The sequence below is a fragment of the Melanotaenia boesemani genome, chromosome 24 (genome assembly GCF_017639745.1).
Source record: "Melanotaenia boesemani isolate fMelBoe1 chromosome 24, fMelBoe1.pri, whole genome shotgun sequence".
In the NCBI taxonomy this organism is placed as follows: domain Eukaryota; kingdom Metazoa; phylum Chordata; class Actinopteri; order Atheriniformes; family Melanotaeniidae; genus Melanotaenia; species Melanotaenia boesemani.
In genome coordinates, this window is record NC_055705.1 from 24,379,037 (window position 1) to 24,404,416 (window position 25,380).

The 25,380-nt window shown below is 40.2% G+C and overlaps 1 protein-coding gene across 2 annotated transcripts in view; it reads right to left on the reverse strand.

Annotated features, from left to right (window-relative positions):
• LOC121635782 (glutaminase kidney isoform, mitochondrial-like) overlaps positions 1-25,378 on the reverse strand; it is a 36,088-nt gene extending 10,710 nt beyond the window's left edge. The window contains exons 1-7 of one of the 2 annotated variants that reach the window (XM_041979113.1): positions 25,134-25,378; positions 13,827-13,923; positions 13,207-13,325; positions 8,102-8,231; positions 6,837-6,916; positions 5,591-5,754; positions 5,120-5,178 (exon numbers count right to left, since the gene is read on the reverse strand). In XM_041979113.1, the coding sequence (XP_041835047.1) occupies positions 5,120-5,178; positions 5,591-5,754; positions 6,837-6,916; positions 8,102-8,231; positions 13,207-13,325; positions 13,827-13,923; positions 25,134-25,378 (894 nt within the window). Of the gene's footprint in view, positions 1-1,454; positions 1,495-5,119; positions 5,179-5,590; positions 5,755-6,836; positions 6,917-8,101; positions 8,232-13,206; positions 13,326-13,826; positions 13,924-25,133 lie in introns of those variants that run through there. The other variant, XM_041979114.1, reaches the window with a different exon arrangement.
• Positions 25,379-25,380: the final 2 nt, after the last annotated feature.

Below are 25,380 nucleotides of genomic sequence, written 5' to 3' on the forward strand. Positions count from 1 at the left end.
GGGGACCGGAGGGTGTGCTCCAACTACAGGGGAATCACACTCCTCAGCCTCCCCGGTAAGGTCTATTCAGGGGTGCTTGAGAGGAGGGTCCCTTGGATAGTCGAACCTCGGATTGAGGAGGAGCAGTGTGGTTTTTGTCCCAGTTGTGAAACAGTGGACCAGCTTTACAACTTATGCAGGGTCTTGGAGGTGGCATGGGAGTTCACCCAACCTGTGCTGTCTGGACTTGGAGAAGGCCTTCTATTGTGTAACCCGGGAGTACGGTGTACCAGACCCCATTGTACAAGCTGTCCCTGTACGACCGGTGTCAGAGCTTGGTCCGCATTGCTGGCACTAAATCGGAATTGTTTCCAGTGCGGGTTGGACTCCACCAAGGCTGCCCTTTGTCACCGATTCTGTTCATAACCTTTATGGACAGAATTTCTAGGTGCAGCCGAGGTGTTGAGGGGATCCGGTTCGGTGGCCTCAGGATTGGGTCTCTGCGCTTTGCGGATGATGTGGTTCTGTTGGCTTCATCGGGCCGTGATCTTCAGCTCTCACTGGAGCGATTCGCAGCCGAGTGTGAAGCGGCTGGGATGAGAATCATCACCTCCAAGTCTGAGACCATGGTCCTTAGCCGGAGAAGGGTGGAGTGCTCCCTCCGGGTCTGCAATAGGGTCCTGCCCCAGGTGGAGGAGTTCATGTATCTCAGGGTCTTGTTCATGAGTGAGGGAAGGATGGACAGGAGGATCGGTGCGGCGTCCGCAGTGATGCAGAATTTTTACCGGTCCATCTACATTCCTACCCTCACTTATGGTCACCAGCTGTGGGCAGTGACTGAAAGAACCAGATCATGAAAACAAGCAGCTGAAATGAGTTTCCTCCTCAGGGTGTCTGGACTCTCCTTTAGAGAAGCTCAGTCATCTAGGAGAAGATCAGAGTAAAGCTGATGCTCCTCCACATCCAGAGGAGCCACAAGAGGTGGATCTAACATCTGATCAGGATGCCTCCTGGACGCCCCCCCGGGGAGGTGTTCCAGGTACGTCCCAACATGAGGAGACCCTGGAACACCCAGTACTGGTGTATCAGGTGGGTCGGTGGGTGGATAGATTGATGGTTTGGTTCACTCATTAATTCTAAACAAATGAGTAATATTTCTACTGTGACCGTAAATCCTTGGTGAGTCCTCTCAGGCTCTCAGACCTGTTAGTCATGTAGGTTGCAGTGTGAACACAGTCTGGGATCTCTGATGTAAAAACTTAGTATCTGGTCTCATTTAATAATGAGACAGCTTTATTTGACCAAGGCAATGAGCACTATTCTGAAAGCACAAACAAAAAATAATGTGCAGAGGAACAACGTGAAACCAGTTTTAATTTCCTGTTTATCATCCAGGTGTATGAACAGATTTAGAGAATGCATGTGTCACAAATCCAGAACACAGAGGGAAAAATGATTTAAAAAAGGAAAGTTACCAACGTCATTGACCTGTTGATGTGCTCATAATTTCCCAAAGATCCTAATGCTGGAAAATATGCAACAACACATAAAACCACACAAGTAGCCATAAAACAGTACAGAACATATGAAGTGAGGGTTGCATGCACACAGACCGAATGGACCCGGTTTCATCAGCAGATCAATGGACATCCTTAACCCTTAAAATTCCAGAAGTCATTTTCTATTTCTCTTTATTTCAATATAACCCAGCTGGAGCTTTTAACCCCAGTAGAAAACCAGTATAAACCAGTCTGCAGCAGCTTTAAATCCCAGTATACACCAGTGGGTAGCAGCTTTTAATCCCAGTATAAACCAGTCTGTAGCAGCTTTTAATCCCGGTATAAACCAGTCTGTAGCAGCTTTTAATCCCAGTATAAACCAGTCTGTAGCAGCTTTTAATCCCAGTATAAACCAGTCTGTAGCAGATTTTAATCCCAGTATAAACCAGTCTGTAGCAGCTTTTAATCCCAGTATAAACCAGTCTGTAGCAGCTTTTAGTCCCAGTATAAACCAGTCTGTAGCAGCTTTTAGTCCCAGTATAAACCAGTCTGTTCCAGCTTTTAATCCCAGTATAAACCAGTCTGTAACAGATTTTAGTCCCAGTATAAACCAGTCTGTAACAGCTTTTAATCCCAGTATAAACCAGTCTGTAGCAGCTTTTAATCCCAGTATAAACCAGTCTGTAGCAGCTTTTAATCCCAGTATAAACCAGTCTGTAGCAGCTTTTAATCCCAGTATAAACCAGTCTGTAGCAGCTTTTAATCCCAGTATAAACCAGTCTGTAGCAGCTTTTAATCCCAGTATAAACCAGTCTGTAACAGCTTTTAATCCCAGTATAAACCAGTCTGTAACAGCTTTAAATCCCAGTATAAACCAGTCTGTAACAGCTTTTAATCCCAGTATAAACCAGTCTGTAGCAGCTTTTAATCCCAGTATAAACCAGTCTGTAGCAGCTTTTAATCCCAGTATAAACCAGTCTGTAGCAGCTTTTAATCCCAGTACAAACCAGTCTGTAGCAGCTTTTAATCCCAGTATAAACCAGTCTGTAACAGCTTTTAATCCCAGTATAAACCAGTCTGTTCCAGCTTTTAATCCCAGTATAAACCAGTCTGTAACAGCTTTTAATCCCAGTATAAACCAGTCTGTAGCAGCTTTTAATCCCAGTATAAACCAGTCTGTAGCAGCTTTTAATCCCAGTATAAACCAGTCTGTAGCAGCTTTTAATCCAGTATAAACCAGTCTGTAGCAGCTTTTAATCCCAGTATAAACCAGTCTGTAGCAGCTTTTAATCCCAAGTATAAACCAGTCTGTAGCAGCTTTTAATCCCAAGTATAAACCAGTCTGTAGCAGCTTTTAATCCCAGTATAAACCAGTCTGTAGCAGCTTTTAATCCCAGTATAAACCAGTCTGTAGCAGCTTTTAATCCCAGTATAAACCAGTCTGTAACAGCTTTTAATCCCAGTATAAACCAGTCTGTTCCAGCTTTTAATCCCAGTATAAACCAGTCTGTAACAGCTTTTAATCCCAGTATAAACCAGTCTGTAGCAGCTTTTAATCCCAGTATAAACCAGTCTGTAGCAGCTTTTAATCCCAGTATAAACCAGTCTGTAGCAGCTTTTAATCCCAGTATAAACCAGTCTGTAGCAGCTTTTAATCCCAGTATAAACCAGTCTGTAGCAGCTTTTAATCCCAAGTATAAACCAGTCTGTAGCAGCTTTTAATCCCAAGTATAAACCAGTCTGTAGCAGCTTTTAATCCCAGTATAAACCAGTCTGTAGCAGCTTTTAATCCCAGTATAAACCAGTCTGTAGCAGCTTTTAATCCCAGTATAAACCAGTCTGTAGCAGCTTTTAATCCCAAGTATAAACCAGTCTGTAGCAGCTTTTAATCCCAGTATAAACCAGTCTGTAGCAGCTTTTAATCCCAGTATAAACCAGTCTGTAGCAGCTTTTAATCCCAGTATAAACCAGTCTGTAGCAGCGTTTAATCCCAGTATAAACCAGTCTGTAACAGCTTTTAATTCCAGTATAAACCAGTCTGTAGCAGCTTTTAATCCCAGTATAAACCAGTCTGTAGCAGCTTTTAATCCCAGTATAAACCAGTCTGTAGCAGCTTTTAATCCCAGTATAAACCAGTCTGTAGCAGCTTTTAATCCCAGTATTAACTCTACGTAGCGATGAATGAAGGAAAATAGATCATTTGTGTGATATTGAAATGTTTGGGGTGTATTTCATGGGAACAGGATCTTGTCATTTCCAATGGGAGTCCCTGCTACTTAATCCGTGGGGTGGTTGAACACGCAACGTAAACATCAGCACACGCACCGACTAGAAACTTCTATTATCTCATCAAGTTTGAGGTTTTAACACATTTTCTTCCTGAAATCCAGCTTGAAGTCCCGCCCCTGGTGGGATCAGGATCATCCTGTTTTCTAGGATCAAAGTTATCCAGATCCTACTCAAAAGGTTTTTATCCGGATCATAACTAGGATTGGATTACATAATCCAGCCCGATTTCAGAATCCTTTCCCTTTTGAACAACCAATTTTCACGATTTGCTCCAATCCGATCCGATCAGATTACGTTTGAACCTGGGCCCAGAGGTCCAGGGGTTTTAATCCCAAATCCCACAATGTGGAGTTCACTCCTGGAACACTCCAGCAGCTCCTGGCAGGTTTTACAGGATCTGAGTTTTTATCAGTGGTGTTAAACTACACAAACGCATCGCATCCATGACAACGTGACCTGGAGGAGGAGGCTGACGTCGCTGTGATGGACCGTGTCTCTGATGGAATACTGGGGCCAGGGCTGCCCAGTGTTGTTCCTGGACTCAACCAGCACCTGAATTGGATTAATGGGTCGACATGAGACACATTTCATCTGAGCCAGGCGTGCTCGATCAGGAAACATCTAAAACCTGCAGGACCGGAGCTGGACACCACCCTCAGCATCCTCTGGCTCCATCCCCACCAACATGACACCAGATTCACAGCAAACATGAGTCTGAGTCCTGCAGCTGGTCAGGGTGCTGGAAGGCTGGACTGCATCAGAAGCCAATCAGAGAGAGCCGCCCAGAGCGGAGCAGCAGGGATTATCTAATAATCTGAGAAGTGGGATTAAAAACATCCATGTACCGTATTTAATCCAATGTGAAGGTACATCCTGACATTACAGGTGTGGAAAAATGATTGTGCTGGAGGAAAGCAGGTGGAAATGTCCTGCATCGACTTGCATGTGGACTTTCCTGCCTGCAGTGAGTTCATGTGTGTGATTATGACGCTCTCTGGGAAAACCCGAGGACTCCTGCTGACACTGTTCACCTGAGATGGCGTCCCAGGATCAGCAGGTGGTGTTCAGGTTTTCTAGGAAGCTCCCAGACGAGGATGGGTTCAGGTAACAGGAAGCACTTCCATGATTAAAGCTCTGTTTAATGAGCAGACTGGAGAGGAAGGCTCTGCTCTTCAGTGATGATGCTTTCAACCAAATCCCCTTCCAGCCTGATTATCTATCACTTTAATCTGAGTGTGTACAGTCACCAGGGGAAAAATTCCATTTTTCCACGTTACAGAGACAAGAGAGGAAACAGGAAATATCTCTAGACTCATCAGAAATCTACAGCAGAAGAAGAACACGCAGCTCACCTTAATGAGGGAGGTGCAGACGATGGCGCCGGCGTTGACCATGGGGTTGTGGGGTTTATCTGCAGGATAACAGAAGCTTTTAGGTCAAATACACACAGCGACAAGCTGAGGGAACATCAGGAAAACACACAGTGGACATCCTGTAAACACGCCGTCCTCCGGCTGCGACTTCCTGTCCAGTCACATGACAAACAGGAAGGAAACCAGAGACGTTACCAGGCTGGACAGCAGCGGCAGGGCGTTGAACCAGCTACACTAACAGCACCAGGGTAACCGCCCCCTGCGCTGACCTTTCCTCTTCTTCAGCTCTGTGGGAAACATTCCTGCAGCCTGTTTCACTGTAAAAGCTCTGTGCTTCCCCTACAGAGCTCAGTATCACATCTCCATGGCAACCAGGCCATGGGATGGATCCTCTTACAGCCAAGAGACTGAATCCCGCTGAGACGTGAACCAGAGGAGAGGGTTCCTCACCGTCCTCGTTCAGGAAGAGCTTGTTGAACCTCAGGCCGCTGGGCTCCTTGCCGATGAAGCGGTGAACGTACTCGGTGCCGTGGTCGTGGACGGCGATGGCGTATTTCAGCGGCTTGACGCAGGACTGCAGACAGAAGGGAACCTTGGTGTCGCCGACGGTGTGCCTGCAACAGATGTTCAGGTTTACAGGCTGAGCTTTATGAAGGCTGCTGGCTCACATCTCCGACCTTTAACCCTTGTAGGTCATCATGGACCTTTTCCCCTCTCTGGTCTGTTTTACTCCAGGTTCTGGCCTCTATTCTGGTCCCTTCCCCGTACGGGAAGAGAACATGTTCCACTTGAAGAACTCTGATCTCAGTTTTGTTAAAGTCTGTTAGACAAATTTACCATCTTGTCTGCTTATTAGAGGACAAAAAAGATCAATATCCTTTTTTTAAATCTAAAATATTAAGAACATATTTTCATCCACTTCAGCCAGAATCAAAACTACCAAACCCGCAAATGTTCTTTTAACCCTGTAAATCCTGCTGTGCTGTTTAAAGGGTTAAATAACCTTCATCACATGATGTCTGTTGTCATGGAGACCAGCAGGCAGGCAGCCAGGACAGACCTGATGGGTTCAGGTCTGTCCTGGCTGCCTGGTCTCTCCACTTCACAACCTGACCCACCCCCTCTCCTCCTCCTCGGACGACTCCCATACCTCCCCCGCTTGATGATGAGAGGCCAGGTTGGAGGCAGATGGAGAAACTACAGCAGAGGAAGGTTGCAGGTCTGGATGGGATCAGGTCCAGAAGGTGCTGGTCTTAGCCAACCTAAGGCCGCAGGTGAAGGATCTGCTGGACCCTCTGCTCCGTCCGTCCATCTTCCAAAAATAATGGGAATGGCTTTTTTCATACAAACGGTGACATCATGAAACCAGTTTAAAGGGTTAAAGTAATTTAAATAATTCCATATTTGGTCGTTTTGATTCAGCCTGAAGTCGAGAGAAAGATCCCAATGAAGGGAATGAATCTGTGTTGTTCTTCCACCAGTTTCAGGGAGAAGACTTCCCTGGCCTGAGGCGGTACACTGCAGCAGGGTTAACTAAGTCTTCACACGGCGCTCCGGTCTGTTAGAGACCTGGTCTGAAACCAGAGACCAGAACAGACCGGCGGACACCTCCCTGCAGGTGGAGGTGCTGCTTAGGAAAACTAAACCTAAGCTTCACACAGAGAGGATGGACTGGACGGAAACCTGGACGTCCTACCTTTGTCCGTCCACGGTGCACAGAGCCACAGCCCACAGGTCAGGACTGAAGCGGGCCAGCTGGGGAATGTAGTCCGCCACCTACAGCAGGAAGTAGAAAAAAAGGCTTTCTGACGTGTGGTCCTATCACTTCATTTACTCTGGATTATCCAGAGATGATTTACACACCTGGTTCAGTTCAACAGGAGAGGAGTTAGTCCAGAACCATCTGGTTCAGACCAACGAGTCACTGAGCAGAACCTGATAGGCTGCTGGAGCAGGACCCTGGAGGACCAGGGTCCGCCCACTCACCTCTAATCAATAATGTGCTTTATGTAAGCTGGTGGGACGAGGACGAACCTACCGCTGTTCCTACATGTTGGTCTGATCACGTCCTCTATATGTGGTGTGTACAGGGTACAGAAACGAGTATAAATATAATATAATATAATGTAATTATAATATAATATAATATAATTATAATATAATTATAATATGATATAATATAATTATAATATAATAATAATATAATATAATTATAATATAATATAATAATAATATAATATAATATATAATATAATTATAATATAATACAATATAATATAATATAATTATAATATAATAATAATATAATATAATATAATATAATATAATAATAATATAATATAATATATAATATAATTATAATATAATACAATATAATATAATATAATTTTAATATAATAATAATGTAATATAATATAATATAATATAATATATAATATAATATAATTATAATATAATACAATATAATATAATTATAATATAATATAATATAATATAATTTTAATATAATAATAATATAATATAATATAATTATAATATAATATAATAATATAATATAATATAATATAATATAATATAATATATAATATAATTATAATATAATACAATATAATATAATTATAATATAATATAATATAATTTTAATATAATAATAATATAATATAATATAATATAATTATAATATAATACAATATAATATAATTATAATATAATATAATATAATTTTAATATAATAATAATATAATATAATATAAAGCCGTCTGTAAAGAAGAACAGGGCTAATCTAAACAGGAAGACATAGTGATTATTGTTTATTGATAAAGGGGAAGCAGGGGCAGTAAATGCTGGTTTTACTGTGTTCAGGTTCATTGTTTGTTTATTTGAAGTAAAACATGAATTTATTTATTGTCTCCAGAGTGTGAAGCTCAGTGTCTCCATGTCTCTGAGTCCGTCTCCACCTACCTGGCCTCCAGGCAGGTTTTTGGCGTTGTCATAGAGATCATCAATATGAGCGCAGAAGGACTGGAAGTCTGGGATGACGAACTTCTTCCTGAAGGCCTGGGTGAGGAGGACGATGTTGCTCTGGACACACCTGCCAGGTGGGCAAAGTTTAAACATGCAGACAGCCTGGAGCAGAACATACATGGACTTGGTGTCATGGCTGTTTGTTTTGTGTGTTTTACCGTCCTGTGTTCATTGTCTGGTTTCCTGTTTTATTTTGGTAGTTTCTTCTCTGGTTTGTTGCATTGTTTTATCTTCCTGTTCACTAGCTCACCTGGATCTCCCTGTAACCCACTCCACCTGCTTCTCCTTAGCTGAGTTCCTGTTACAGCCCCTTGGGTTCTAGTCCGATCCTTGTGGTTCCTGAGTCTGGATTAAAACGTGTTCCTGCCTCTGGTCCTCCCCGCCACCACAACATGACACTTAGGATTTCACGTTTCCTGTTGGAAGATGGAGATCCAGACACGGAGCAGCCGGTTCTGAGTGGATCCAGACCCGGAGCAGCTGGTTCCCGTCTTCTCAGGAGTTGTCATGTGGACAAACTCACCTCACTGCAGCCTCCCAAGCATGAATGCTCCTGATGGAGGAGGTGGAGGACGCCGTACCAGTCGGTGCTGTGATCAGCATGTTCACCAGTTTTATAACAGCTGCATTAAACTAGATGCTCCTCCATCACCTCCACCCTCCTGCCGAACCCACCCTGAGCAGGAGCAGCAGGAGGAGGAGGAGCACCACTGTAGATGGTCTGCAGGAGGAAACTGTCTGACCGTCCTGGACATGATGAATATGATTATTAATGACGATGATGATGATGAAGAATATTATTATGATTATTAATGATGATGATGATGATGAAGAATATTATGATTATTAATGATGATGATGAAGAATATTATTATGATTATTAATGATGATGATGATGATGAAGAATATCTTTATGATTATTAATGATGATGATGAAGAATATTATGATTATTAATGATGATGATGATGATGAATATTATGATTATTAATGATGGTGATGATGATGAAGAATATTATTATGATTATTAATGATGATGATGATGAAGAATATTATTATGATTATTAATGATGATGATGATGATGAAGAATATTATGATTGTTAATGATGATGATGATGATGAATATTATGATTATTAATGATGATGATGAAGAATATTATTATGATTATTAATGATGATGATGATGATGATGATGATTAATATCTTTATAATTATTAATGATGATGATGATGATGAATATTATTATGATTATTAATGATGATGATGAAGAATATTATTATGATTATTAATGATGATGATGATGATGAAGAATATCTTTATGATTATTAATGATGATGATGAAGAATATTATGATTATTAATGATGATGATGATGATGAATATTATGATTATTAATGATGGTGATGATGATGAAGAATATTATTATGATTATTAATGATGATGATGATGAAGAATATTATTATGATTATTAATGATGATGATGATGATGAATATCTTTATGATTATTAATGATGATGATGAAGAATATTATGATTATTAATGATGATGATGATGATGAATATTATAATTATTAATGATGGTGATGATGATGAAGAATATTATTATGATTATTAATGATGATGATGATGAAGAATATTATTATGATTATTAATGATGATGATGATGATGAAGAATATTATGATTATTAATGATGATGATGATGATGAATATTATGATTATTAATGATGATGATGAAGAATATTATTATGATTATTAATGATGATGATGATGATGATGAATATCTTTATAATTATTAATGATGATGATGATGATGAATATTATTATGATTATTAATGAGGATGATGAAGAATATTATTATGATTATTAATGATGATGATGATGATGAAGAATATCTTTATGATTATTAATGATGATGATGAAGAATATTATGATTATTAATGACGATGATGATGATGAATATTATGATTATTAATGATGGTGATGATGATGAAGAATATTATTATGATTATTAATGATGATGATGATGAAGAATATTATTATGATTATTAATGATGATGATGATGATGAATATCTTTATGATTATTAATGATGATGATGATGATGAATATTATGATTATTAATGATGATGATGATGATGAATATTATGATTATTAATGATGATGATGATGATGAATATTATGATTATTAATGATGATGATGATGATGATGATGATGATGAATATCGTTATGATTATTAATGATGATGATGATGATGAATATTATTATGATTATTAATGATGATGATGATGATGAATATCTTTATGATTATTAATGATGATGATGATGATGAATATCTTTATGATTATTAATGATGGTGATGATGATGAAGAATATTATTATGATTATTAATGATGATGATGATGAAGAATATTATTATGATTATTAATGATGATGATGATGATGAATATTATGATTATTAATGATGATGATGATGATGAATATTATGATTATTAATGATGATGATGATGATGAAGAATATCTTTATGATTATTAATGATGATGATGAAGAATATTATGATTATTAATGATGATGATGATGATGAATATTATGATTATTAATGATGGTGATGATGATGAAGAATATTATTATGATTATTAATGATGATGATGATGATGAATATTATGATTATTAATGATGATAATGATGAAGAATATTATTATGATTATTAATGATGATGATGATGATGTATATCATGATTATTAATGATAGTGAAGATGATGAAGAATATTATTATGATTATTAATAACGATGATGATGATGAAGAATATTATTATGATTATTAATGATGATGATGATGATGAAGAATATCTTTATGATTATTAATGATGATGATGATGATGAATATTATGATTATTAATGATGGTGATGATGATGAAGAATATTATTATGATTATTAATGATGATGATGATGAAGAATATTATTATGATTATTAATGATGATGATGAATATTATTATTATTAATGATGATGATGAAGAATATTATTATGATTATTAATGATGATGATGATGATGAATATTATGATTATTAATGATGATGATGAAGAATATTATTATGATTATTAATGATGATGATGATGATGATGATGATGAATATCGTTATGATTATTAATGATGATGATGATGATGAATATCGTTATGATTATTAATGATGATGATGATGATGAATATTATGATTATTAATGATGATGATGATGATGATGAATATCTTTATGATTATTAATGATGATGATGATGAATATTATGATTATTAATGATGGTGATGATGATGAAGAATATTATTATGATTATTAATGATGATGATGATGATGATGAATATTATGATTATTAATGATGATGATGATGATGAAGAATATTATTATGATTATTAATGATGATGATGATGAAGAATATCTTTATGATTATTAATGATGATGATGAAGAATATTATGATTATTAATGATGATGATGATGATGAATATTATGATTATTAATGATGGTGATGATGATGAAAAATATTATTATGATTATTAATGATGATGATGATGAAGAATATTATTATGATTATTAATGATGATGATGATGATGTATATTATGATTATTAATGATAGTGATGATGATGAAGAATATTATTATGATTATTAATAACGATGATGATGATGAAGAATATTATTATGATTATTAATGATGATGATGATGATGTATATTATGATTATTAATGATAGTGATGATGATGAAGAATATTATTATGATTATTAATAACGATGATGATGATGAAGAATATTATTATGATTATAATGATGATGATGATGATGAAGAATATCTTTATGATTATTAATGATGATGATGAAGAATATATTATGATTATTAATGATGATGATGATGATGAATATATTATGATTATTAATGATGATGATGAAGAATATTATTATGATTATCAATGATGATGATGAATATTATTATGATTATTAATGATGATGATGAAGAATATTATGATTATTAATGGTGATGATGATGAAGAATATTATTATGATTATTAATGATGATGATGATGATGAATATTATGATTATTAATGATGATAATGATGAAGAATATTATTATGATTATTAATGATGATGATGATGATGAAGAATATTATGATTATTAATGCTGATGATGATGAAGAATATTATTATGATTATTAATGATGATGATGATGAATATTATTATGATTATTAATGATGATGATGATGAAGAATATCTTTATGATTATTAATGATGATGATGAAGAATATTATTATGATTATTAATGATGATGATGAATATTATGATTATTAATGATGATGATGATGATGAAGAATATCTTTATGATTATTAATGATGATGATGATGAAGAATATTATTATGATATTAATGATGATGATGAATATTATGATATTAATGATGATGATGAAGAATATTATGATTATTAATGATGATGATGATGATGAAGAATATTATTATGATTATTAATGATGATGATGAAGAATATTATGATTATTAATGATGATGATGATGAAGAATATTATTATGATTATTAATGATGAGATGATGAAGAATATTATTATGATTATTAATGATGATGATGATGAAGAATATTATTATGATTATTAATGATGATGATGAAGAATATTATAGATATTAATGATGATGATGATGATTTGGCTGTTCTTTAAACATGGTCCATGAAATATTTTAAACAGATGTTTTTAATCTTCCTTTGTTTTTGTTTTATGTATTGATTGTTATTATTATTCTGATGATGTCATCTGCTTTTGGAACCAATCAGCTTGTACGTAGCAGCTTCGTAGTACATCTGTCACTTTTAACCCAGGGATGTCCGTTGGCCATCTTCGTCAAACAAAGACTTGAAATTGTTTTGGGCCTTCATCATCGTCTAGACCGCCTGCTCTTTTAAGGAAAAAGCTGCATCAAGTTAAAACAAACACAGCGTTCTTCATGGGTGTCGAAGCAAATATTTAGCATGAAACAGTGAAGGAAAGCATACTTCTTAAAGAGGTGTCGGTCTAGCGCTCCGTCCGACGTGGTCTTCAGAGTCACCTTCAGCATCTCCATGCACTCCTTCAGCCGGGGGTCTCCTGTACGAAGTCCCGTTGCTTTCAGAGCCTGCGAGGGGAGGAAACCATCAGGATTAGGACCAGAAAAGACATCCACAGAGTAACTAGCCGTGAAAATCTACCGCAGTTCAACCAGCCGGGGATAGACAAGGCAAGGCAGGTATCTGCACCTCACATTTCAGGCTCAAGTTCCTCAACTAACATGGAAACCATCAGTGAGGAGAAGAAGAAACATTCACTACCTCAGTGCAACTCTCCAGGTTTAGGTCAGACTCCAGGTTTTCCAGGAATCTCCAGGTTAGGTCAGGGTAACCCTAATGGGTAGGTTAGGGACCTTCTACTGGGAAGAAATTATGGGCTGAGATTCTGCTTTCATGTAGGTTTCACTGCGTTCCAACTTAAAAATGGCTGCAGGATTTCTGTCCAAACCTGTTCTAGCCGTCTTGGTGGCAGCATTGTTTCCATGATGCTAACCACAGTTTCTCTTTTTATAGAGCAGTTATGGAAAGCCGACACGTTCCCGTGGATAAAGGCTCCTGACTCAACTTACTGTGGTGAATTTGTGTGCAGGGATTTTTTCCTGGCCCTCAGCGATGGTGTAGAAGAGCAGGTCCTCCAGGCTGGGCAGGATGCCGGCCTTCCTTCTCCTGCAGGAAACACAGAGCACAACCCAGGGATGAGGAAACCCTCCACAAGGAGACCTGCTGAGGAGGAAACATGGAGGGGAGCTGCAGGGAGGGGAAAAGGCTCTTTCACTGCAAGGAGAAGCAGCAAGTAATACACATCCCTCTGGCCTTACTTCAGCTCTACAACCTGTGGTAAAACAGTGTGAGGACGACCTTCATCGGGTACTTTTCCACAGGAGAACCTGCTGCCATAAGACCAGAGCTGTGTCACCGTGGCCCCACAGGCCTGAATATCAGCCAGTGTATACCCACAATCTGTTAGCTGTTAGCATGAATCTGTTAGCATGGAACTTCATGCTAACTGTCATCTGGGCTGGGACCTGATCTGAGATCTTAAGTAGGATCTGGGTTGTAATGGATGCTAAGGCCTCAGGCTCGCTGATGCTCAGCGGCTGAAACCCACTGGGGAACCTCTGCCGGGTTAAACCTCTGCCCGTGTCCTGATGAAGGACCCCGGCGGGTTAAACCTCTGCCCGTGTCCTGATGAAGGACGGTTCAGCCCGATCATCAGTCTGAGCAACAAGGTCACCAACAGAGGTCTGAAGATGCTGATGGTCCAGAAAACCGTCACTCAACTCCAACACAATGAATGAGTCAATGGATGAATCTGATTGGTCAACTGAAGACGTGACAAATGTGATATAACTGGCTGATACTCCACCTTGAGCTGTCTCTGGGAGGAAGGTTAGTAGAGTCAGGAGGCCGACCAGCTCACAGCTGCTACGATTCTTTTCAAAACCAAGTAGGATTTGAGCAAAGCTCAGGACGCTCACGTTGTCCTGCAATGCATCATGGGATTGGCCTGCGTGCTGAGACAGGAGGTCTGAAGGTAAAGAGTTGACAGGTGGCTCCGCTGCAGCCGACCAGAAAGAATGAAAAGTTGTGTCCTCTGATTTCTTCAGCAGCAGTGGAGACCAATCAATTGATACTAATGAACACTGATCAATACAGCAGCTCAAGCTTCTAGCAGACATGCAGGGTTCACACCTGTCACCTGTAAACAAACCGCTTCCAGTCTGCTTTATTTAGTGTGTTTATGTTTATTCTTAATGTACAACTCCAGCACATTAAGGCTTTTAACCCCAGTATAAACCAGTCTGTAGCAGCTTTTAATCCCAGTATAAACCAGTCTGTAACAGCTTTTAATCCCAGTATAAACCAGTCTGTAGCAGCTTTTAATCCCAGTATAAACCAGTCTGTAGCAGCTTTTAATTCCAGTATAAACCAGTCTGTAACAGCTTTTAATCCCAGTATAAACCAGTCTGTAACAGCTTTCAATCCCAGTATAAACCAGTCTGTAGCAGCTTTTAATCCCAGTATAAACCAGTGTATAGCAGCTTTTAATCCCAGTATAAACCAGTCTGTAGCAGCTTTTAATCCCAGTATAAACCAGTCTGTAACAGCTTTTAATCCCAGTATAAACCAGTCTGTTCCAGCTTTTAATCCCAGTATAAACCAGTCTGTAACAGCTTTTAATCCCAGTATAAACCAGTCTGTAGCAGCTTTTAATCCCAGTATAAATCAGTCTGTAGCAACTTTTAATCCCAGTATAAACCAGCCTGTAGCAGCTTTTAATTCCAGTATAAACCAGTGTGTAACAGCTTTTAATCCCAGTATAAACCAGTCTGTAGCAGCTTTTAATCCCAGTATAAACCAGTCTGTAGCAGCTTTTAATCCCAGTATAAACCAGTCTGTAGCAGCTTTTAATCCCAGTATAAACCAGTCTGTAACAGCTTTTAATCCCAGTATAAACCAGTCTGTAGCAGCTTTTAATCCCAGTATAAACCAGTCTGTAACAGCTTTTAATCCCAGTATAAACCAGTCTGTAACAGCTTTTAATCCCAGTATAAACCAGTCTGTAGCAGCTTTTAATCCCAGTATAAACCAGACCTTAACAGCTTTTAATCCCAGTATAAACCAGTCTGTAACAGCTTTTAATCCCAGTATAAACCAGTCTGTAACAGCTTTTAATCCCAGTATGAACCAGTCTGTAACAGCTTTTAATCCCAGTATGAACCAGTCTGTAACAGTTTTTAATCCCAGTATGAACCAGTCTGTAGCAGCATTTAATCCCAGTATAAACCAGTCTGTAGCAGCTTTTAATCCCAGTATAAACCAGTCTGTAGCAGTTTTTAATCCCAGTATAAACCAGTCTGTAGCAGCTTTAAATCCCAGTATAAACCAGTCTGTTCCAGCTTTTAATCCCAGTATAAACCAGTCTGTAGCAGCTTTTAATCCCAGTATAAACCAGTCTGTAGCAGCTTTTAATCCCAGTATAAACCAGTCTGTAGCAGCTTTTAATCCCAGTATAAACCAGTCTGTAGCAGCTTTTAATCCCAGTATAAACCAGTCTGTAACAGCTTTTAATCCCAGTATAAACCAGTCTGTAGCAGCTTTTAATCCCAGTATAAACCAGTCTGTAGCAGCTTTTAATCCCAGTATAAACCAGTCTGTAGCAGCTTTTAATCCCACTATAAACCAGTCTGTAGCAGCTTTTAATCCCAGTATAAACCAGTCTGTAGCAGCTTTTAATCCCAGTATAAATCAGTCTGTAGCAGCTTTTAATCCCACTATAAAGCAGTCTGTAGCAGCTTTTAATCCCAGTATAAACCAGTCTGTAGCAGCTTTTAATCCCAGTATAAACCAGTCTGTAGCAGCTTTTAATCCCAGTATAAACCAGCCTGTAGCAGCTTTTAATTCCAGTATAAACCAGTCTGTAACAGCTTTTAATCCCAGTATAAATCAGTCTGTAGCAGCTTTTAATCCCAAGTATAAACCAGTCTGTAGCAGCTTTTAATCCCAGTATAAACCAGTCTGTAGCAGCTGTTAATCCCAGTATAAACCAGTCTGTAGCAGCTTTTAATCCCACTATAAACCAGTCTGTAGCAGCTTTTAATCCCAGTATAAATCAGTCTGTAGCAACTTTTAATCCCAGTATAAACCAGTCTGTAGCAGCTTTTAATCCCAGTATAAACCAGTCTGTAGCAGTTTTTAATCCCAGTATAAACCAGTCTGTAGCAGCTTTTAATCCCAAGTATAAACCAGTCTGTAGCAGCTTTTAATCCCAGTATAAACCAGTCTGTAGCAGCTTTTAATCCCACTATAAACCAGTCTGTAGCAGCTTTTAATCCCAGTATAAATCAGTCTGTAGCTACTTTTAATCCCAGTATAAACCAGTCTGTAGCAGCTTTTAATTCCAGTATAAACCAGTGTGTAACAGCTTTTAATCCCAGTATAAATCAGTCTGTAGCTACTTTTAATCCCAGTATAAACCAGTCTGTAGCAGCTTTTAATTCCAGTATAAACCAGTGTGTAACAGCTTTTAATCCCAGTATAAACCAGTCTGTAGCAGCTTTTAATCCCAGTATAAACCAGTCTGTAGCAGCTTTTAATTCCAGTATAAACCAGTCTGCTTTATGAGCTGGTTTTACTGGTTTGACTGGAAATAAAAGCTGTGTGGAGGCCAGTTTCCTCTGTGAGAACCATTGCTCCTTCTAAACGGAGGAACCACATTTGACAGTGAATTTCCTCCTCCAGATGTTTTCCTCGGACCAGTCAGGATCCAGAGCATCTTTACTGGAGTGAACTATGAACTGTGGGATGATTTGCTCTCGTCAGCGTAGCCGAGGCTTTTTTGACCCACGGTGGCCACCGTTGTTGCAATACGTGCTTGAGAAAGTGAGATGCTAGAATGGGCTATACGTTAGCATGCCATACACAGTTCCAACATTAGATGGAATTAATTCTTACACAACGCCCATTCAAAGAGTTTTAAGTTCTCCATCACAATTTAAAGGTTAAATGTTAACATTTTTTATTCCAGTCGTTTAATAGATATTTCTCCTGATTCTTTTCCTGTATTTGTATATGAGTGTCAATAGTTTCATGTTTTATGGAGTTAAAGGAAAAAATTAACAGGTGGATTTTAGGTAAACCTGAAGGCTTTTCATGCTGCTGCAGAAACCAGAAGAACCAGTGAAACCTGGAAGAGAGTGGACCAGGTTCCACTCAGCTTAGACCTGATGAAAACAGCTGGTCTGGGTCAACACGCCGCTGACTGGTTAATGGAGGCTACTGGTTAGAAACCAGTGTGTGGGGAGGGAAGGGGTGTCCAAGCACAGCCACAAGGAGGAAGCGGAGGGTTCAAGGTCAAAGCGACTGAGGCTTTCACAGCTGAGACGTCTACTGGAAAACTGATTAAACATCAACTAGGACTCAAATAAAATGAAGACATACTTACAAACGCAAAGCAAGCAGATGAACGGGAGAGAAATGCAGAGGGAAGAATACTGCATTAGTCAGAGGAAACAACAGGAGAACACATCATTTCATCCAGGACATGGAAATCTTCCATCCCAGTCTAAAAGCTGCTTTTATTACCAGAAAACAAAGCCCAGGGTTTTATTAAAAACTCCCTCTGATGGCACGTAGAGGGTTTCCTCTGATAAATGAAAGCTTTTACTTTTCTAATGTAGCTCAGACTTTACTGTAGAAATAAATCCTGCTGGATATTTTCTCCAGAGAAGGAGACACTGTTGTGTTTGTGGGCGAAGACGTAAAGCGCTGTTTTAGGGAGAGAATCCAGTCTTTGCTTCCTGTGGCTGCAGCTCCGCCAGGTCGCCTCTAAAATATGATTTAACCTCAATGGGATTACTGCGTTCAGTAAATAAAACCTATAGAAACCTGCAATATTCCTCATGAATAACTCTGCCTGAACCAGTGAACCACAGTAAATAATCCCCATGAAAACATCTAAAATAAACATCAGAATATTAACAAATCTCTTCAGTCCAACCTTTCATGACTTGGTCTTTTTAAAATTTCTTTTTTTAAAATATAATTAATTTACTTTTTAAACTTATTTACGGTTTTACATTTGTTTTATAGTTATTAATTAGAATGTTTGTTTCCTGTATGTATTTTTATACGACTGTAAATAAATTCAGGCGGTAAAAGAGGCCGGCTCTGCTGGAAGCTTCACCAACATCTGGACCGGCCTCGTTAGTCTACCTCCCAGATGTTTATAGAGGTCAGCGGCTACGCCGTCTGTCCACAAAACCCTGTTAAATAACTCTGATCCACATCTGCAGAGAGGAGGATGAAAGCACAATCAGAATAAAAACATCTAATAAAGGTTGTTAAATATGACGTCGGGGTTCCCACTGAGCCGGTTTTACATGAGCATCAGATTTGATAACCAGTAGTAATCAGATTACTTTAATAATCAGATCTGATACATCATGAGCCTGTTTACATGAACACCAACAAGCTGATCATAATCAGATTATTCCAGCCATCATGTACACAGCATAACCTGATTATGAGAAATCTGATTAACACAGACTCCCCAACACCCGATGTCTCCCTGCATGTGGACCTATATGTCTGATTTACCCTCATTTCTCAGTGTCAGTGCTTCCATTAAAAAGATCACGTTAGCGGAACACGTGACGTGCAGTGGCAGGAAGTTGGTTCACACGTTGTTCATTTAACAGTTATTAGCTCCCAAACCCATAAACAAAACCAGACCAGAATTATTAGAATATCACTTTTCAAACGTAGATGTAAACAATCTGATCAGATTATTACTGTAATCTGATCAGATTATTACAGTAATCTGATCAGATTATTACAGTAATCTGATTCCCCCCAGTTATCGCATTTCAGTAGGAATGTAAACAGGCTTATTTCCAGTTCGTACGTACATGGTGACGTATTGGGGAGAAATCTGGGTGTTAATCAGACTTCTCATAATCTGATTATGCTGTCTGCATGAATACTGGAATAAAGTGATAACTCCAGCTATCAGATGATGATCAGACTGTTGGTGTGCATGGACCCTCTTGGTCAGGAAGATGAGGATTAGTTTAATTTCTTCGTTAAAGTCCTGGTCGCAGATCAAACGGCTGGAAACAAGGTGGAAATGTCGTATAAAGGATAACTCGTCTACCGGTCCCGTGTTTCTGCTCATTCTCACGTAAACGCATGACAAGATTTTAAAACAAACTAAACTGGTTTCAACTTTCAGTAAAAGTTTAGTCTAAACAGCCAACCGACTGCAACCCTTCAGACCAGTTACTGTTGGAACTGGACCTGAACACTAGATGAGACATGTGACTGAAGGGCCATCCAATCAGGATTATTATTACAGTTCGACCGATTAAATCAGCCGATCATAGCCCTTTTCAGAACAATCATAATCGGCCGGAGTTTTGCCGATTAAACGCCGATCTTTTCTTAATTTCTCATAACAAGCTAAACGTTGTCCAGTGTTGAGTCGTGCAGAATGATGTTGTTGCATCGGTTTGTCCACTAGCTGGAGCTCTGACTCCTTTCACGCCTCAGTCCTCACTACGTCAGTAACTGCAGCTGTAGCTACAGCCAGGCAGCACTGCAGGGGTGGGCGGAGCTTGACGACAGGTACGGTTTTAACGACATTGTGAAATTAAGCATGACCTCAGCATGTCTGCAGTTCCAGTTTAACTCTGCTTATCATGTGTCATGACAGGACCCGTGCTTTGCGCGTCCATCATGCTTTTCATTCACGTTGCATTGTTACAGTTGTGCTAACCTAGCTTAAATACCTCCCTGTTTATGTTAGCAATAGCATCGCTGTGGTTATGCCAACCTAGCATAGCGTTAGCTAACAGCTTGAAGCCAGTAAGGAACTGCAGAAATAAGTGTAGAAAACCTCTGCGTCCAGAACGAGGTCCATCCCTCCATCAGCTGCATGGGGAGACGGATGGCAGGAAGGTGGATGTGAAGCAGAGAGGAGGGAAGTTAAAATGATGGACATCACTCTCTGCAGCTACGTCAGGATGACCCTCCTAGTTTTACTTGTCAGGAAATGCTAGAACGGGACTCCGGCTGCAGCAGCTCGCTGTGGTGTTGTGGAGGAACATGAGTCCCAGACGATCTGGAACCATCATACGTTTAAAACGCAGCTCTGTTAAAGACGACGTGTTTAATGTCTGAGAAACATTTTGCTTCTTATGAGTCATGACTGGCCAAGAAAATAATGGAGAAAATGTGATTTAACGTTAAAGGACATCAGAGGGCTGCATGAACAATGTTCTACCAGCAGCTTCACTCGTTATAGTGCTTCTAGAAACACCTGTGGTCTGCAGCTACAGGTAGATTCATCAGTACAGCTGGAAGCTGCATTAATGCTCCATAGAAAGAAACATTCACAAGGCTAAATTCAAATTAAATAGAACTTATTTTATTCTTTTTTTTCAATTAATCAATTAATTTCAATTACTGGAATTTTTCTGCCAAATATGGGAATCGGCCTCTACAAACCCAGGTCGGGCGGTGTTTTGGTGTGGGCACGCAGCGGCTGACAGAGCGGCCGCCATATCTGCTGGTCCACGCCACATCACAGCTCAGCGTTGGGAGGCGGCGCCGCACTAATGATTCATCTGCACCTGGAGGCCAGAACAAGCGCTGGGCGGCAGCCAGGTCCGAGGCGCCGCAGCCTGGAAAGCACGTAGGCGGAGGAGCTCGCCTCCATTTTAACCCAGTAAAGCTCCAGAGTGGAGGAGGAGGGCCGGCAGTCAGCCGTAAACATTCATTCATTCTTCTGGCTGGTTTTTAATATTTATACACATGAATCAATTCTAATTATTACTGAACACTGTCCTCAGTCTACTCATTCCAGCAGAACAATTCCTGCAGGGATTCCTTCGGATTGTCCAGATCAAACTCTGAGACATCGATATCCAGCTGATAAGTCAAGGAATGGATGAGTTATTTCAGCAGAAGATAAACATGCAGAACATCTGTTGTTGAGGAAATGACTGAAGAATATCAAATCAAACTTTATTTACAAACACAAAGTGCTTTACATGACAAAAGAAAGCAAGCAAATTTCAATTCATGCATCTTAAAGATAAAACCAGCCTTTATACACCAGAACAGAATTACACAATGAAAAACACTCATTCCAGTCTTTCACACAGTCACACACACGTATACACACCAAGCAGCCCCCCTCATTCTGTACAACCATGACTCCCTACTTTGTCTCTAACTGAATGTAGGTATAAATACGACGAGTAACAAACATCTGGCCTGATGCTGCTGTGAGGGAACAATATCACGGGGATCGGTCCACCCAGGTCCTACAGCAGCCGCCGCCACGGCAACCACCCCAACCGCCATAAGGCTGCAGCCACCCAGACAAGGGTGATCACCACGGCAACCACCCCCAGACCGAGCAGGCAGAACCCCGGCATGGAGGATGCCCACGAGGAAAACACTGGAGTTTAAAACGAAGATTAAATAACCAAAGAAACAATAAGAATGAGTAAATATAAAATAGCTGAGTAAAATGAAAATAAAACATGAAATAAAATGATGTAAAATAAATTAGGAGCCAATAAAATTTAGTTTAAAAGCTAAAAAGGTCTCGAGTTTTTAACCAGCATCAGTCCTCTGCAGCCTGAGGGTCTCCAGCAGGCTGGTCCAGTCCAGGTCCGTAGTGGTGGACCGAGGCCTCGCCAGTCCTGGTTTGACTTTAGGGAACAATTAAGAGGCCGGTACCAGAGGACCTCAGGGTCCACGAGGTCCATGATTTAAAAGCAGGTCTGATGAATAAGAAGGTCCAAGACCATGAAGACGTTTATAAACCAGTAAAGATTAAACTGATCCTGAAACCTCGAGGAGCCGAGGCAGCGACTTTAACTGAGTGTTCTGAGTTGTGGAGCAGCTGCAGGTTAGAGACCAGAAAGCAGGACGCACAGTCATCCTATTCTACTAGAATAAAAGCATCAGCACCTCGCCGCTGGTAGAGAGAGGAAAGGACGACTGGTGATGTTTTTAACATGATCAAATCCAGGTTTTGTTATATTTCTGATGTGTGGAGTAAAATCCAGCCCGTCCAGTAAATCCAGTAAAACCAGGTTTCTCCCACACTGAGAAGGATTAAATGTTGTAATTCTGGTAAAATGATCTCTCTCGTCTTCAGGACCGATCATTTAAACTTCAGTTTTGTCCTGGTTGAGCTGTAAGAAGTTCTCTGCCATCCATACACCGTAAAGGTTGTGGACGGGTGGATCTGACGGCTGATGGCTGATTCTGGATGACAGCGTGATTAACTAACACCAGTCTGGTGAGGAATTTAGTTTGACCACACCATCAGAAACTCCCAAGAGACCAGTTTCCTGAGTCCGGGTTCATCTCTGATCTGCAGATTACTTCAGACTGAAACTAAAATAATACCACGTGAGCAACGTAGACGTCTGTCCTACAGCTGTTACCATGGAAACGGCCTGAAGACAGGATCCAGGACGGTCTCAGACTCCCTACGGCAGAATATTTTCATGAGAAATCCAGTTCAGCAGAAGGTTAAATCAACCTGTGGTCTAAAAGGTTAAATAAAGAAACCTGTTGATGGCTGAACGTGAGACAGAGTTGAAGGAGAGGAGATAACACGTTCTCTGACATCCGGCAGGTTTGGCCAAACGATAAGTCACAGCATGGTAAGAGCCAATCCACAACAAAGAGGGCATCCAGACACATCCTGGACGCCATCAGTGTGTGAATGTGACATGTAAAGCGTTTTATATAAGTACTGACCATTTAAAATAAAGCCAGCTCCTAAAACATCAGTTTAGACTCCAACGGGGACCATACGCCATCTAAAACATCAGGTTCAGGCTCCAACGGGGACCAGACGCACACTAAAACATCAGGTTTAGGCTCCAACGGGGACCAGACGCCATCTAAAACATCAGGTTTAGGCTCCAACGGGGACCAGACGCCACCTTAAAACATCAGGTTTAGGCTCCAAGGGGGACCAGACGCCATCTAAAACATCAGGTTTAGGCTCCAACGGGGACCAGACACCACTAAAACATCAGGTTTTGGCTCCAAAGGGACCAGAAGGCCATCTAAAACATCAGGTTTAGGCTCCAACGGGACCCAGAGGCCATCTAAAACATCAGGTTTAGGCTCCAACGGGAACAGAGGCCATCTAAAACATCAGGTTTAGGCTCCAACTGGGACCAGACGCCATCTAAAACATCAGGTTTAGGCTCCGACGGGGACCAGACGCCATATAAAACATCAGGTTTTAGGCTCCAACGGGGACCAGACGCCATCTAAACATCAGGTTTAGGCTCCAACGGGGACCAGACTCCATCTAAAACATCAGGTTTAGGCTCCAACTGGGACCAGACGCCACCTAAAACATCAGGTTTAGGCTCCAACGGGGAACAGACTCCATCTAAAACATCAGGTTTAGGCTCCAACGGGGACCAGAGGCCATCTAAAACATCAGGTTTAGGCTCCAACGGGAACAGACGCCATCTAAAACATCAGGTTTAGGCTCCAACTGGGACCAACGCCACTAAAAACATCAGGTTTAGGGCTCCAACTGGGACCAGACGCCACCTAAAAATCAGGTTTAGGCTCCAACTGGGACCAGACGCCACCTAAAACATCAGGTTTAGGCTCCAACGGGGACCAGAGGCCATCTAAAACATCAGGTTTTAGGCTCCAACTGGGACCAGACGTCATCTAAAACCATCAGGTTTTGGGGGTGTTTTGGAAGAAAAGAGCAGCTGGATTTCTGAGAAGACTGTTCATTCATCGTGTAGCTCTCAGGGAGGTGGAAACCCTGCAGTACAGGAGGGTTTGGAGCTTTGTGGAGATGACATTTACCAGACCAGTCTGACTCATTCTCAACATCTCACCACCTCAGCTGGTGTCAGTGAGTTTCTGGTGCAGGCGGAGCTCCTGGATGGGGCGGAGCTGATGCTTCTCTAAGTACATGCTGCTGGTGCTGATGATGATGTGCTGGTCACGATTTTTGGATCACTGTATCACACATGCTTCTATTATCGGACACGGCCATATTTAATGACCTATTTAAACTGGTCTACATTTGTAAACCTAACGCAGACTCCTATTTCTATTTAAACTTGGTTATTTGTGCGATTTCCGTTACTGACTCACACAAAAAACAGCTAATCTGTCAGATTATGGATGTCAGCTGCCAAAACCGGGCAGATCAGCTCAGCCAGACCCCGCCAGTGACCGGATGTTACCTGTAGCTTGACCCTGAAAAGGAGCGTTTATCCCAGACTCTGGGGCTAGCTTAGCTTTTAGCTGGCCGTTATTCCAGCTGCTAGCTAGCTAACGGCTAGCCCCTAAAACCCGCTACTCACTTCTCTGCTGAGGCGTCCTTGGCTGCTTCATTTTGGCCGTCGCCTTTGGAGCAAAACCATCTCCATCCAGGCGTTCCTGTGAGATGCTGCGGGGCTCTCCACCCGGCGAACACCCTCCCTCCCCCCGGTGACCTCCAGTCCGGGCGGACGGTGCTGAAACCGGCTGCAGGTGTCGCTTTAACACCGGCTCTCCCGCTCAGCTGGATGAACTCTTTCAGCACTACCGTGGACCGAAAGTGTAACATTT